This window comes from Lactuca serriola, chromosome 8 (genome assembly GCF_051521515.1).
Source record: "Lactuca serriola cultivar US96UC23 chromosome 8, Lser_US96UC23_V15, whole genome shotgun sequence".
In the NCBI taxonomy this organism is placed as follows: domain Eukaryota; kingdom Viridiplantae; phylum Streptophyta; class Magnoliopsida; order Asterales; family Asteraceae; genus Lactuca; species Lactuca serriola.
In genome coordinates, this window is record NC_136415.1 from 173589939 (window position 1) to 173607912 (window position 17974).

Sequence of the window (17974 nt, forward strand, 5' to 3'; positions counted from 1 at the left end):
TATGGACCGAATCGGAAGTATCGGTAAGACATTTGGTTGTGATGAAAAAATATTGCTTATAACACCGATAATTTTTCAACATACTTTTAAAGAGTTTTTACTATTTATAAAATGGGATTCTGAAGCAGAAAACAATAATGGTGTTGTATGAAGTTCGGTTTTGGTATCATCCTCTAAGTTTTTATAATTTATAAATTCTCATTTTGTAAGTTTATAATATTAATAAATGGACACAATACATTGTTCTTTATTTGTTGTGTAACTACTCTTCCTCTCGATGCATTTAGATTACAATTATGTGTATTTATGTATGTGTATAATATGACAAACTAGAGAAAAGAGAATGCTAAAGAGCAAAAGAAAGATAGTGTACATATATATTATTCTCCAAAACATATTTGTTTATTTATTTTAAAATAACAGGACTAATCTAAACCTACCTCTATACCACTTCCACTCCAAAATACTTCTTCACATCTTCGATATTATGTGGTTCATTGTAGACACAAGAAAATCTACAATACATAAATACAAAAAACTTATGTTCCTTAAATTCTTTAGATTACAACATCAAATTCTTTTTGTTTATTATTTATGTTGTAAAAGGAGTAAATTAAAAAAAAATGATACCTGCATCTTCTCTAGTGAAGCAGAGGGGAGGACTAATTCTGAAAATATTCCCATTCAGTCCACCTTTCCCGATTAGCACTCCCATATCTACAACCAAACAACTCTTAAATATTGACAAGACAAAAAGACATAAATACCCCATGTATTATTTGGAATTTACAAAAATAACCTTTCATTTGCTCCATAACATATAAAGTTTCACGGGTTGCTGGAGTCTTTAACTCACGATCCGTTACAAGCTCCACCCCAAGAAGAAATCCTCTTCCCCTCACATCACCTATAACTATACTTTCAACAACACACTATTAAATTAATCATAATAATGATAACGATAATATTAATAATAATGGAACTTACTTTGATGTTTTTCTTTAAGAGCTAGAAGTTGGTTTTTGAGATACGTTCCTGTTTTTAATGCATTCTGTTGAAGCTTTTCATTTTCTATTACATTGAGAACAGCTAAACCACCAGCAGTGCTTACTGGATTCCCACCAAAGGTATTGAGATAACCATGACATGTCAGCACTTTTGCAATCTCTGAAGTTGTTACAACTGCACCAAGGGGGAGTCCATTTCCAATACCCTGAAAAGTATAAATTTGTTACTATTCAATTAAAATCAGGAAATGGTTAAAATTTTACCTTAGCCATTGTAATAATATCAGGCACAACACCCTGCGCCTCAAACCCCCAAAAATGGCTTCCTGTGCGTGCAAAACCTGACTGAACTTCATCGGCTATACAAAGCCCTCCTGCCTTTCGAACACTATTGTACACTGCTTGAAGGTACCCTGGAGCCAATTCATATATTCCACCAACTCCCTACAAATTATTACAAGATATGTCCGTTCATAGCTCACCACACGTTGTACTATGTTTGACATGTATTAGACAGGTTTATGTATAGGTACAGGTACTATGTTTGACATGTATTGTACTGTGTTTGGCATGCATTAGCCAGGTACAGGTACAGGTTGTACTGTGTTTGGCATGCATTAGACAGGTACAGGTTGTCCTACGTTTGGCATGTATTAGATAGGTACAGGTATAAGTTGTATTGTGTTTGGCATGCATTAGACAGTGTTTGACATGCATTAGACAGTGTTTGCATGCATTAGACAGGTACAGGTATAAGTTGTATAGTGTTTGACATGAATTAGACAGGCATAGGTTGTACTGTGTTTGGTACGTATTAGATGTGTTTGGCATGGATTAGACAGGTACATATACAAGTTGTGTTGTGTTTGGCATGCATTACACAGGTCCAGGTTGTACTGTATTTGGCATGCATTAGACAGGTATAGGTATAGGTATAGGTAAAGGTTCATGTACAAGCTATACTGTGTTTGGCATACATTAGACAAGTATAGGTAAAGGTTCATGGACAGGTACAGTACGTTTGGCATGCATTAGACAAATATAATTTGTATTGTGTTTGACATGAATTAGACAGGTATAGGTTGTATTGTGTTTGGCATGCATTAGACAGGTACAATGCATTAGACAAGTATAGGTATATGTTGTATTGTGTTTGACATGAATTACACAGGTATAGATTGTACTGTGTTTAGCATACATTAGACAAGTACACATACAAGTTGTGTTGTGTTTGGCATGCATTACACAGGTACAGGTTGTACTGTATTTGGCATGCATTAGATAGGTATAGGTATAGGTAAAGGTTTATGTACAAGTTGTATTGTCTTTGACATTCATGAGACTTGACATTCATGAGACAGGTATAGGTATAGGTAAAGGTTCATGGACAGGTACAGTACGTTTGGCATGCATTACACAGGTACAGGTATAAGTTGTATTGTGTTTGACATGAATTAGACAGGTATAGGTTGTACTGTGTTTGACATGCATCAGATAGGTACATGCTGATCATGTACATGTACTATGTTGGACATGTATTAGACAGGTACAGGTTGTACTGTGTTTGACATGCATTAGACAGATACAGAAACAAGTCAGGTACAGGTACAGCTACGGATTTGTTAAATACCTTACCTGTATTGCTTCTGCAATAAAACCAGCTACACGGCCACAAGTTCCATAAGTGATGATCTCATCAACATCTTTAGCATATTTAGGTCCATCTGAACCAAAGATTCCTCTATATGGATCTGGGTTCAACGCATGGTGTATTCCACTCTGTTAAATGAACATCAATTATGAAAAAGTGGAAGTCTTAACTAAAACTGTCTTTAAATTCTTATAGTGGAATGTTAATTAGAAAGTAGAAACATATACCTGTATAACATTGTACTTGTAGTTGCATTGACCAGTGGCACTCATAGTTACACCTGCATTCCCATGATATCCATTTCTAACTGAAATAATATCATGGAAACCAGTGTACAACCTAGAAATCATTAAAGCTAGCTCATTTGCCTCTGTCCCAGAATTTGTAAAGAACACAACCTAAAACATCATCAGGTTTGGAATTAAATCATAGGGATAAATGCAAGAAACAACAGCATATACTTGTGCTATGATTGTAGAAGAGTGTAATAATGTACATTGAGATCACCAGGACACTTGGATGCAAGTGCTTCAGCAAAGTCTGCACTTGCCCTGTTCAAGTACAAGGCAGTCGTGTGTTGCAATTTCTTTGTCTGGTTAAAAATGGCTTCCAAAATCTCAGGGTGGCAGTGGCCACAGCTGACTGTTGCAATACCTCCAAAAGCATCGAGATATCGGCGTCCCTTCTCATCGAATAAGTACTGCATCTTCCCATCTACCAAAAACAACTGTTGAAAGAATTACAGATTGCTAGAAGAAATTATCAAATCGAAGTTTTATATCTGCAATGCACATTCGGGATAAATGAAATCAAGCGATTAAACTACAAATTCACAAAATATAGCCAAATTTACATGTGGTTAACATCAGGAGAATGCAGTTAGAGAGCAACGTACGGGGTTTCTGTAGAAGTAGGACATGCAAGGGTTGAGGTGGCGCTGCCGCTTTTCCAGAAGCTCGGCTGCAGACGGCCCGTCGTAGGGCGGAGGCGTGTAGTCGAACGGTGGCATTTGAGGAAGAAATTCTTGGTCGTCGTCACCACGAAGCGGCGCCGGCGAAGATTCATGTGCTAGCTTCGTGAAGGATCGACGGTTGAATCTGAACAACAGCGAGGAGGTTCTATTTGCACAAATTGTCAGCATTTTTACGAAGAATCCCGAACAGCTATGACCTCCCACCTCACACCTAGTCGTTGCTTTAGGGGAAAAAGGACATACATACAGGGATTTGTAAAAGATTCTGTTAACGTTTGAGCGTTAGGTAATTGGTCTGGACGAATTTGTCAACAAAATTGAATTTTCAGGGATTTGTAAAAGATTTAAACATACTTTTTATCAATTCTTTTTGTTAAACATTATACATACATATGCCTAATTGCCTACTCTTTTTTGTCATTAAACATCGTATAATTCGTTAAAAAGAACTCATGAATTCGTGAGTTTAGCCAGTACCAGAATTCGTGTGAACATTATATATTTATGAAAAAAATTCATAAATAGTCTACGTGGTTTATCATAATTTAAGATATAGTCCGTAATTTTAAAAACCTTCATAAAAAGTCCTTGTGGTTTTCATTTTTTACCGTGAGTGGTCCTCAACCATATAAAAAAATTATATTCCCTTTTCATTTCTTTTTATCTTTTTCTTTTAGTTAATTAAATTTTATATAATCACATTATTATGAAATCAAAAAAGTCTACAACCACCATTATCACCCTCGTCCATTGCTCGTCGCATTTGGACATCATCACCATCCACCACCACCCACCCCTTCATACACCACCACCCACCCACCCCTTCATAGAGGGACATAGCAAATATAGGGCAAGAATGAGTTTTGGCCAACCCACACAAAAATAAGGTTATATATATATATATATATATATATATATATATATATATATATATATATATATATATATATATATATATATATATGGTATGTACAATATATTTCTGTTAAATAAAAAGAATTAGGGTTATGATATGGTCTATTCTATTCGAAACTTGAAATTAGTAGAAAAAAATACATTATTATATATGTCGATTAGACTCAATTTTAGATTATTTTAACGATTGTGCAACTTAAAATAAAGAATTTAGTTAAGAATGCACATATAGTTACATTTTTTTATGGTTTGAAGAATTTTGCTATTCATTTATATTTTGTATATTATTTGGTGTACCCTGAAACAAAATCCTAGCTCCGCCACTCTCTTCGTACCCTATTTTTGAAGGTTTTTGGAGAAGAAGAACATACAAATAAACCCAACTTATTGATATCTTTTTCATGAACACCAAACACCCTTCTTCATTTTCATTACCATTTACCACCATTATCATAAATATCACCACCTACCTTATCTCTTGTTTAACGTCGTGAACCAAAGAAAGATGAATAGGGAGAAGATGATTGTGTGCTCTTAAATACATCCAAACTATGTTAATAAAAGTCTCATTCCTTTTAAAATTCGTCAATCGCTCTTCCAAAACCCAATTTCATTTCAAATCCCTCGTTAATCTTGATTTCATGTCAAAATTAGTGTAATTAATGCTTGATTACACCGGATTTACTGTTTGTGAGTGAGAGCGAGAGCGAGAGATTCATCCCTTTTTTTTCCCTTTACATAATATTCAAACACATGGAAGCTTATATTCATAACTCAAAAAGAAACAAATACTTCAAAACTAAAGACAGAAAATCATGAGGGCAATCAACCACCTGATTGGCCTATTAAACTTTCTCACTTTCTTGTTCTCAATCCCCATTCTCGTCAGCAATATATAGCATGAGCTTCCTCTAATGGCCCTTAACTGTCATCAGTGTCTCCATCTCCATTATGGTCGTCTCACTTGCCGGATTTTCCTACGTCGTTACCGATAATGAATATAGTCGACCCGTAATGAACCGTGGTTACTCGGATTACTGAAAAAGGTTCCCATTAAGAAATGTTGTTTGTTTTGTTGGTGGTGGTGGTGGTGGTTTGGAGAATCAGAGAGCATGGAAATATTGAAGAGCCTCAAATCTAGATCTTGACTTTGATTATTGGAGAGAGAGAGAGAGAGAGAGAGAGAGAGAGAGAGAGAGAGAGAGAGAGAGAGAGAGAGAGAGAGAGAGAGAGAGAGAGAGAGAGAGAGAGAGAGAGATGATCGGAGGAGATGACGATCGTCGACTAGGATTTTTTTTTTTTTTTTTTTGGGGGGGGGGGGGGGGGGGGGTGTTAATAGGTTTTGTATTTTCTTTTTCTTTTCTTTTGTTAAAATTAGTTAAACAAAATAAAAAAGTATAAAAGTCTTTTTATGTGGATGAGAGACCAACCACGATAGAAATTGAAAATCACGGAGACTTTCTATATTTTTGGTGTATAAAAAATGAAAATGTGATTTTTTTTTTAAATCACAAGTAAAACTTAAGAAATTGAATTTTTAAATTACAGTTAAAACATATTTGTAAAATATAAACAAATACAAGTTTTAATTGAAAACGGCTAATGTGCATGTGTTTCCAAGTAGAGCGGTTACAACCGAGCCATACAAAGATAACCAAAGGCTTAGTCGAACCCTGATAACGTCTAGCCCAAGACAAGGATAGGGCACCAAAAGCATCATGCCTAATTCCAGCACGGACCGTGTGCCACCTAGATCACCTGGAAAAAGGCACAAAAGCATACATGATGACATATATTGTCCCATCCTCCGACTCTATAAATTCCTCCTCCAAATGAGATATCAACAAGTGAGATCTCACCTTCTCACTCTCTCAAAACCTCTAATACACTCTCCCATATACACGCCTACCTTGGGCGTTATAGTGTAATCTTAGGACAATCCCCTACAAATTACACCTGACATGGTGTTTCCATTTGTGATCAACATGTCTTGTAGTCTTTCTCACAGGTAAGAAGACTCCAACGCTTAGTCCATTTTTCCTCAAACCTCCCCCTTTAGGACTTGGTTGCATTAGTGGCACCAACTATTTCGATAACTACTACCATAAACCATAAATGACAAACAAAAGATTGGTGTGAATCTAAACCCTATCCATCTAATAGGGAGTTTTGAAGTACACCAACATATAATATCCCAAGATTGACTCTCATAAAACATTCATTGCCCATTTTCCCAAACCTTGAAACAACAGTAATTGCTTAACCCACACTTGCACCTAACCAATCTTCAAATATTGTTTCAACATCGACTACACCCAACTTTAGCACAACGGTTGAAACAAATACTAACCTCATCACCCCAAAAGACAAAACAATGATAGACACCTTCTTCGCATATCAAAACTTTCATGCCAAATTTCTTGTAAAGCAACCTAAAATTCCCTAGGACGAAGCATACAACCCAACCAAGAAAGACCACAAAATCCATGCTAAAGTTACATACCTAGATGCATAGGAATCATCCTCATTTGTAGCTAAACTGATAAGTTACACATTACCACTAGACACTCGCCTACCAAACCTCAAAAATTTATGGTTGAACAAATGACTCTAATGACCACACAAAAACTTACCAAGCACATATTCAGTCCTTAAAGCTTTATTGAAGATTCTCATACATACACTTTAGGACCATGTTAGACGATTCGACATGACGATGATTCAAAAGCCTAAAAACATGCAATTATTGGATCATGATGCTAGAAACTATAATATCATAACACAAGAAACATAAGAAATTTAACATAAACAACATGATCAAACCATTGATGTATTTTTCATAATTAATAACAACCAACTAACTTTCAATATTTTTTTTAAAGAATACATTTATGATGTCAACAAGATCAAGAACTCATAGTAGGGTTCCTTTAATGGAATGACACCCATTGGATTCAAGAAATCAAGCCCCTTCTTCTCCATGGGTGCACAAGCAGTCAACCAAAATCCTTGTTTTTTCCTTTTGGTGTCGTAGTGGGAGAAAGAAAAAAAAAAACTTAGGGCATGTTTGGAGTCGCCTTTGGTCTTGGCTCCCTTAATATAAGAAGCAGAAGCCCTGGGAGCATTTCTTAGTCTCCAAGATTCAATCAAATTATGATAATACTACCATGATACAAACCTTTGACTATTATTCCATAAATAGTCCTCTTCATTAGTTTTTAGTTATTTCATTGATGAATAAGTAAATAAAAAATTTGTAACATTAGAAAACCACCGAAAAGAATTTCAATTTTTAAAGTAAATAAAACCATTTCCATAAAGTTTACAAATCAATAATCCAAAACATGAGTATATTGTTTCCATAAAATGTCAGAGTAAATCCCAAAATCTCATAGTACGGAAATCATCGGTGGATGCAATGTAATCTAGCTGACACCTTTCCATTGCTGCTGGACATACCTGAAACATTTAAAACTTAAATTGTAAGAAAATATCTTAGTGAGTTCCCAAAAATACCACATACGATACATAACATCGGGCCCCACCCTATGGGTATGTTTCAACCCATGTGAATGTTATGATCCCATTATAGTCTTACAGTCACTTACGTTGCTACAGTTCCACTACAGTCTTTTCTGATATGGTCCGACCACGATTTTTCATGCAAGTGTTATGATCCCAACACAATCTTCCATATAGGTGTTGTGATCCCACCACAATATTTCATGCAAAATTCACTTAGATAGTCTAACATATCATGATACCTAGTGTCCTACATAGTATAGTGAGAAAAATCACCTGATTACAAAGCTATAATCCTCTACTCAGAAATCTTGTAGAATCAACTACATGAACCTCCTAACCAAAAAAAACACCAAACCTCAAACTACCACTCAAAACCACTCCAACTTTGACTAAAAGTCAAACTTGTCAAAAGTTAATGGTCAAGGTCAGTCAACTCAGCATGTCACTACGACATTGCCAACTATTGGCCACCTCGTGCTATCCCATAACAAAACAGTTGCGACGAGCTCCACCACCATGTTAGGGTTTTGTTCAGAACAACTTAATAGATTAAGCCCTTAATCTATTAAGCTTGTTAAATTTGACTTGATCATTCTCATGAAACATTTGAGTTTAATGGAGCACTTGAGGTTCATGGAGCACGTGGCAAAGGAACGGATCATCTGAGAATGGAATGGATCATCACACAAAGGAATGGATCAAGTGACAAAGGAACGGATCATCCAAAAGGGGTTAAGAAGCGTCTAGAAGAGCATTGGAGGAACTTAGAGCGACTTGGAGCACTTGGAGAAACATGGAGCAACATGTTACACTATCCAAGTGGAAGTTGGGACATCCAGGAACATGTTGCAACAAATAGATTAAAGTTGAGCTAAGAGTACGGATGTTGTTGTTGGGTTTTGAGCATTCTAACACTCCTAAGTGTACATGCAAACCTAAATACCTTGGATCTATGTTTTCTCTATTATACATGCAAATATGAACATCCAAGGTATTATTCTAATCTAGCATATAAAACAATGAATATAACAAGATAGAATACATACCTCTTTGATGTAGAATGTCCTCATGAAGCTTGAATGCCTAGTACCCCAAGTGTGACACCTCAAATGGTTCACACAACATCATATGCACTTGGAAGACTTAGAGAGAAACACCACACTTCATGAAAATCGGCTAGCCCTTTCTTACTTTCTCTAGTGGCCGATTTTTCCCAAAGAATATGAACTTATATAGTTGTTACAATTAGGGTAAACACTAATTGTCATGGCTTTCCATTTCCTTGGATCCATGGGTTCAAATACACCATGGAGCATCATATGGGTTTTAGCCAAACTTGATAATCCATGGAGCATTAGCCCACTATACAAGTATGAATGATTTACACAATCAACTCATATATTTAATTAGTCTTCTTTTGATCACTTAATTAATTCTAGATTAATTCTTGATCAATACTAATTAAATAATCTTATTAATATATTATAACTTATAATATATTAACAAACCTTAAGTGTTATTTCTCTCATTATAGTCTATCCAAATGCATGATGCCATGCAACCCAAATGGACCATGCCGAGTCGGGTCAAGTCTTACCAATTATAGTTATGGACTTAGACATTAATCCAACAGTCTCCCACTTGGATAAGTCTAAAACTATTATTGCGTATGACTTCAAGAAGCAACTAGCAATCGTAGCTCTCAAAAGCTTCCGTCGAACCCTGACCTTGCCGATGATCTCTGACTTTTGTCAATGACTTGTCCATTAGATAAGTGATCATATATTCCTCCATTCTAGATACCATATGGACTGAGAGATGGATTATAAATCATTCTCTCTGTCCATTTGTTGTTTCCCGATTTCCGATTTACGACGACTGACTGATTGAACAAATCAAATCAGTCCTGGCTTGGCCAAGCACTCACATGTGTCATCGCTAAATCATCGAGGGGCCCACAGATATCGCTTTTATCCCGAAGGTAAAAGGAATGGATAAAGTTTGACTCATATGGCTTGTTCCACTACTTGTTGAATCATACACAAAAACACGTTTTATAACATCGAGTTACCAATGCATTTTCGCGCAATCAATGTATAACCAAATCATAGTAACAACTCATATCTCTAGGTTTGAAGAATATAAGATATTATCGTCTCATGATCACTCATGATAAAATCCATGAAGTGCTTCAAATGACCGCGGGTTGAATCCAATACTCAGAACTTATGAGCACTCATGAGCGTTGTAGCACAACTTTGTCCACCAACTTGGACCTCTACAAGCCAACTCATGACAGTCTTGATTCATATCTACTTCCAACATATGACCGACTGTGGATGGTTTTGAATAACTTAGTCATTCCGGAAGAATAACCTAGTTATTATGGAAGTTAAAACATGCAAAGTGAAACACACGAATAAATGAATATAATATGGTATCAAAACCTATGAATATAAATAAAACACTTTCTGTTTATCACCATACTGATTACTCATTATTCATTGTTTCGGTTTTATTAACTTTATACTTGAATTAAAAACACTAGTTGTCCCATGCTCCAAGCATGTACACTATGTTTTTCTAAACAATAGCTTTGCCATACACCAAGTAGGCACTCTATGTTTGTCTATGATCCTTACTTTTGTGAAAGAAACCAATTGACCAAACTTTCAATGATTCTAATTTCACACTCCCAAATCGAAATCTGTTAGATTTTAAACTTAAATGCACTACCCTCTTGCAATGAATGTGTACAAAGTCACAAAGACTTGTCAACAACCATTACAGGGTATTCCAATGAAGACCTACTTGTAACGCCTGTGTTTCTGGGCTTGTCATTAATGTTGATATAATAGTCTAGGTTAACCTTTGTAACCCGTTTTGAAATAATAAAAATAAGCATCAAAATTTAAGTGTAAAATAAACTCGATATCTTTACATAAAGTTTTAATGGCCGAAACGAGGTTTCTGAATATATATAGAACGCCCAAATCTGACTTCGTATGAGGAAGTTATGATTTTCTAAAGTTTCGACTTAGCAGTATACAACCCGAATACTCGATTTGAGATCGAGTGGTTTTTAGCCGAAACAATCTAAACGAGAATCGAAGATCTCGTTAGTGATAGCGAAGCGATAAAAAGATAGGCGAGAATGGATGTCGGATAAAGAAGTTAAGAATTTATAACGAAGTTTTCCTGTCCCGGCCTACTAAAAATAAATAATAAAAAGTAAGTCAAAATTAGCCGATGGAGTCTAAACGAAAGTTGTAGAGCTTAGTCTCAGCTAGGCGTGGATATAAAGAACGTCGAAAATGGAGTTTGTATGAAGAAGATATGAATTTTTGAAGTTTATTAAATAATTAATATATAAATTTAATTATTAAATCCGACATTATCCGAAGGGGAGTCATCAGACTTATCCGAAGTACGCCCAGCGTACAGCGAAGCATGACGACCCTCGCACTCGAGTTCTTCGGATGACGCATGCAATGACGATTTCGGAGGAGTACGCCCAGCGTACTGCGAGGCCTCAGCCTCCTATAAAAGGGATGCGAGGGCAGCCGACTCGTTTGCTCATTTTCTCTTCTCATTCTCCCGTTTTCATCATTTTGCGTGCCAGAAGTATCCCGAAGCCTCGGTATCAATCCCGAGCCCCGAAGCAAGTTTCAAAGCCCCGAAGATCCTGAGAAGTGCGATTTCCGAGCTGAAGCTTTGCCTGCGAAGAGCCTGGTTTTTGTGAAGATCTTCCAGATCTACTGAAGAATACTACTTCTACAAGCCGTAGTGCTGTCGGATCATCTTCTGATCAAGTGAGTGTGTAGTTACTTTCTTTAACGCATAATTATGAAGTATTTTATACGAAATATGTGTTATGTGTATAATTTTGTTGTTATGTGTGTGAATGTATATTCACTCTCTTCTATCTCATAGATCTGATTTATTTTCTATGAAATACGTGTTATGTGGGTGTGCCTCATCTGTTATGTGGAATATGTATTGAATAAAAATGCTATACATGTTTTAAACTATGTATAATATATATATATATATATATATATATATATATATATATATATATATATATATATATATTTATCTACTAATATGTTGGGTAGAACATGGGTAGATAGTTGGTGTGTAATAAACATATGAGAGGCCTCGATGTTGTTGTTGTTGATCTAGTTATTCAGCGGAGTATGGATAACGACCACAGACTCTTTCTAAACAGTCCTGTGGAACGCTAGTAGGTTCATAACCTTTAGGTGTTGTGAACGATGTGTTCACCAGTGTATTCTATCCCCCTCATGGTTGCCTTTAGGACATCTATTGTTGAGGAAACCCCTTAGCAGTAATGTCCATCCCGATGAAAATCCTAGATTAGGTCCCTTGAGATAGATGTTGTTTTGGGGACGTAAAGTGCGGACAACGGGAATGGGTAATCGGGTTATTGTTGGTTGGTGAAATTAAATATAATTTATTTATTGTGGGTTGAAAACCCTATATGCTCACCAGGCTCCCAAGCCTGACCCACTCAGTTTTATTTGTATTACAGGAAGTGGCGCAATGGCATAAGATGGATGAATCATCGAGTTGTTTTGTTTACAAGTTTGTACATGTATATATTTGTTGAATGACTTGTAATGTTATCGTTTATGATTTATGGTCTGTATCGGAACATGACATCCCGAGTTTTGATTATATAATGAAAATGCATCTCTTGATGAAATGCTTTGATAAATATTATTTTATCATATTTTGTTTTGGGAACAAATTCCGCAACTCTTTTAAATCAAAAGGATTTACTCTTAAATTATTTTAAAAGCATAAATGAAACCGGTCTTTTCTGGCCGTGATTTTGGGGATATCACAGTTGGTATCAGAGCATTAGTTTAAGCGAACTAGGAATTTGTAGGATTTCTAGACATAAACTTAGAATGCTAAGTGGAGATTGTGAGAAGTGTGTCTGATATATTATAGACACGAGCACTAGTTTATTTTAGGAAAGTTGCCTAAAATGCTTTTATGTGCTAAATGTTATATGTTGCCATATATGATATTAATTGTTCGGATCTATGGTCTGTTGCCGACCGGATCTGGAAACCTTATGTGTGTAGGATTCTAAGCGTACGTCTACGGTATTAGAACTAACATATAAACGTTTCGGAGTGATAAGGATGATTTGAATATCTATAATGGATGAGGATCTAATTTCACCTTATTTGGTGTGTAGATAAAAAATGGTAAGAACAAGGAGTGGCGTTGGAAACGCAGATGAAAACAGGAATCAACCGCTAGTGATTAAGCAAATACTTGTTGTAGCAGCAACACCAGAACCAATAACAATGGCTGGGGTGCAAGCCATGATTCGGGCTATGTTAGCCGAATAAAGGGATGAGATGCGACAGATGTTACATGATAATAGGGATGAACCTATCATACCTATTGAGGAACCCAGATTGATTCTCGAGCAATCGGAGGAAGGGAACAATAGTCGCATGGTGAGTCAAGTTGGGACTCAAGGAGAACGAAGGAACGATCCGGAAAGGAGAAACAACAAGGATGGGCGAACGTACAAGAACTTCTTGGGTGCCAAGCCACCAAGTCTTTCTGGAAGCCCGAAGCCTGTTGAGATTATGGATTGGATCTCCGAAATGGAGATGGTATTTGAAAGTTGCGACTGTAGCAACAAACAGAAGACTGTCTTTGTAGTTAGACAACTGAAGACTGGAGTCTTGAATTGGTGGAAGTTGTTGGCAGATACTATGCAACGAGGAGAAGCCCTAAAAATGTCATGGGAGGAGTTCTTGGAACAGTTAAGGGTACAGTATTGTTCAAAGATAGATCTGATTGACCTGAACAATGAGTTCCAAAACTTGAAGAAGGGGAGGATGTGCATAGATGACTATGCTACTGCATTCACTGAGAAAATGAAGTTATTTCTGTACCTAGTACCAATGGAACTCTCCAAGATTGAGAGGTTTGCTAATGGACTGCCTGCCGACTTTGGTCTGACAGTTAAGATGGCAACTACTCTGAAAACAGTTGTTCGTGCAGCTAAGAATGTGGAGGCCCAGCAGAAGGAAAAGGGTCTGGAAAGGATAGATGTTGGTGAAAAGAGGAAGTTCGATGGAACTTCAGGGTCCAACAAAAAAAACAAGTTATCGAAGTCTAGTTCGAGAGGATGAGGAGGGAAAGCGAAATGGTGCGACAAATGTAAGAAGAAGCATCATGGAAAATGTGAGGTAGTGGCCACATGCTACAAGTGTGGAAAGCCAGGGCACTATGCCAATGAATGCACCCTCGCTAAGAAAGTTTGTTATGGTTGTGGTGAGGAGGGACACATGTCGAGGGACTGCCCGAAGAAGAAGGAGGCAGCTAGACCCAACATTCCGCCAAAGTCGAAGGAGAGAGCATTCTAGATGACACTGGAAGCTGCTAAAGATGAAGCTGATGTCGGTTCAGGTACCTTTTCTCGTAAACAAATTGCTTGCCCAAATTTTATTTGATTCTGGAGCCAACTACTCCTTTATATCGCATGAATTTGGTAGAAAACTAGCTTTGCCCGTTGATAGACTAGATAATGCTTTATTAGTCGAAGTTTCTAGTGGCAAGTTTGTACCTGTTAGTCATCATATGAAAAACATCTTAATTGACTTGAATGGGAATAAGTTCCACAAGGAATTATTGCCTATAGAACTTAATGGTTTCGACATCGTGTTGGGAATGGATTGGCTTAACGCCAATGACGCCGAGATATTGTGCAAGAAGAAGATAGTCAAAGTAAACCCACCTGGGAAAGAGTCGTTTATGGTGTATGGAGATAAACGTAGAGTAAATTTCGGAATCATTTCATTGATGAAAGCCAGAAAGTGTTTGGCTAAAGGATGTACGTCGTATCTAGCATTCGTGATCGATGCTAAAAAGGAGAAAAAGGTGATGCAGAGCATTCCTGTCGTATGTGATTATCCGAAAGTATTTCCCGAAGATCTTCCTGGATTACTGCTTGATAGACAAGTGGAGTTTAGAATAGACTTGTTGCCAGGGACGACGCCAATAGCAAAAGCACCTTACCGATTAGCACCGACGGAGATGAAGGAGCTGATGATGCAACTTCAGGAGTTATTGGACAAAGGTTTCGTTAGACCTAGTTCATCGCCCTAGGGAGCTCCGATGTTATTCATAAAGAAGAAAGACGGGAGCATGAGGATGTGCATTGATTACAGAGAGTTGAATAAAGCAACGATAAAGAATAGATACTCGTTGCCAAGGATTGATGACCTGTTTGATCAATTGCAAGGAACAAATTCCGCAACTCTCACTACTAGAAAAACAGCCTTTTACGACGCTCATTGCGCGTCGTAAAAGGCTCAGACGACGCGCAAATGCGTGTCAAGGAAGGCCCTGTCATAAAGAGAGACGACGCGCATTTACGACGCTCATTTACGACGCGCAATTACGACGCACAATTACGACGCGCGTTTACGACACGCAATGCGTATCAAGGAAGGCCCTGTCATAAAGGAAGATGACACGCATTCACGTGTCGTAACCTTACGACGCGCGTGTTAATGACACGCAATGCGTATCAAGAAAGCCCCTGTCAAGAAAGGCCATGTCATAAATGAAGATGACACACATTTTTGCGTATCGTAATTTTAAATGTTTAAAAAAAATAAATTTATATATTTATTAATTTTTAAATTAAATTTGCATTTAATTTCTCATAATAGAAATAAAATACCATATACAAAAAATACAATCCATTGCATAATATAAAATAAAATTTTATACTCAAAAAATAAAATAAATTGCACAAATTGTAATGTCATACAAAGAATCATTCAAATGTTAAACAAAAATAATACATTGCTAACATGGGTTTTACATTCCTATAAAACTAACAAATAATCATACAACTCTGTTTCTTACTGGAAAGGAATGTCAAACATGATTACAAGTCTCCCTTAATCTTGATTACTCACCTGCTTAAGTAGAATGTTGTTGAGAAGGTTACCTAGCAATAGAGAAAAACACAACACCTCTCCCACAATCACAACATCATTTACAGAGAAAGGGTTGTCAATTACTTTCATTAAGACTTTCATTCAATCACAAAAATATTAAATAAAAGGGTGAAACAGTAACTTACTTTTGATAAGTTGATCTCCCTTAGAGCAAACACAGTTAAAGCATTGAACAAGACCCTATTTCAAAATTTTATAAATACACAAATCATGATACCTGATATTGGAATACACACTTTGAGACATGAATAAATACGAGTAGATTAACCTGGATACATAGGAAGTAAAGATGGAAGGTGCCAGAACTCCGGGGGCATTGGGTTGGTTCCTTCCCACTCGCACACACCAAGCCAGAACTCCACTTAATCCAGCACCAAAATAAGCCTGCATTCAAAAAGCTGCAGGGGTGAGTCACAATTCAAGAATCTGTTAAAATTTGAGGAATAACATGTTCAACCAAAACAATATTAGAAAACAGGGTTAAATGTGAAACATAGCAATGTAATAATTATCAAGGTGCTGGAATACTTGAAATCTAGATTATTTGCTTGTTTGTACATCCAGACGATTTTATCACGAACATAAGTCATGTTATCAACTTTCTGAAGAAGTATACCAAGACATTTGTAGGAGAAGAATACTCTCAATAAGATAATTTAATTAAAAAAATGTAATGATAATGATAATGAGTTCATACCTATGAAGTAGTGCAGAATGCTCATCATCATATGTATAAAGCTCATACTACTTTGCAAAAGCATTTCCAAGAGAAATGACCCAATCAATGTCTTGAATAACATCCAAAGTTTCTGCAAGAAACTACAAACAAAAAAAGAAATAAATAATAATGACATGAAAAGTAAGACTATCAGTCTATAACCTCAACAATAAAACAAAACAAATTATTATTAAAATCAAATAATGATAATACAAATTGTTAAAAATTGTGGGACAGCAGGGTCTTCTATGATGACATATAAAGCAGCCCTATTACAATATTACCCTTGTGGGATAGCAGGGTCTTCTTCTATGATGACAAATTGTGGGACAGCAGTACATGACTAAATGCATGTAGATTGATAAGGTTGTTTCTTTTTTACTTAATAAAATCAAAATGACTTGTCGTGCTAAGTGAGAGGTTGGTCACTTTATGTATTAAGACCCTCCCTATTACAATATTACCCTTGTTTATTTATTTTATTTTATTCAACTTTTGACAATCTCATGAAAAAGGCACTATCGACCTCGTTTTTTTTCAATGTTCACAGAATTTTAAGCAAAATGTTGGCATCTATTTACCTGTTGTTGTTTGTTTTATAATTTGGAGAGAGAGAGAGAGAGAGAGAGAGAGAATCTTCATGCCTTTATGGTGTATCAAAGGAGAGCGCGAAAAGACAACCCATTTATCATCCTAAGCAATTAGTGGTCCTAGACCATGTGAAAAACAGAGCTCATATCATAAGCTGATTTCATAAAAAGATATAAAAAGAAAGACTAAAGAGCCAGTACCAGTTGATCAAACCCATGACAATATTCTAAAGAACAAAATTTGACAATATCCTAGACCGAATGACCATTTTTACCTTACATTCTAAAGAACAAAATTTGACAATATTCTTTAACGTGAGAGGATTGGGAGGAAAAAAGAAGAAGGGAAAATAGATAATTCGTGTCTTAACCAATTATTTCATTCTGTCCAGGTTAAGTGAAAAAGAAACAGCCATGTAAGAGAAAACCAAAACTGTTGAAAATAAAAAAATAACTATAAAAACAGTATGCAGGGGCATTTTGGCCCAAAACTGTTAAAATCAAATTTTTTAACTATAAAAATAGTATGGAGGGGCAATTTGGTCCAAAACTGTTAAAATCAAATTTT

The 17974-nt window shown here is 36.3% G+C and overlaps 1 protein-coding gene across 1 annotated transcript; it reads right to left on the minus strand.

Moving 5' to 3' along the window:
• Positions 1-347: 347 nt before the first annotated feature.
• Positions 348-3943, minus strand: LOC145070322 (alanine--glyoxylate aminotransferase 2 homolog 2, mitochondrial-like). The gene is made up of 9 exons (XM_079017262.1): positions 3554-3943; positions 3155-3385; positions 2886-3056; positions 2643-2786; positions 1272-1451; positions 988-1213; positions 800-913; positions 631-717; positions 348-515 (listed from the first exon to the last, which is right to left on the minus strand). Exons 1-9 carry the CDS (start codon positions 3797-3799, stop codon positions 472-474), a joined length of 1443 nt encoding a protein of 480 aa, XP_078873388.1. The 5' UTR covers positions 3800-3943; the 3' UTR covers positions 348-471.
• Between the last annotated feature and the right edge of the window lie 14031 nt (positions 3944-17974).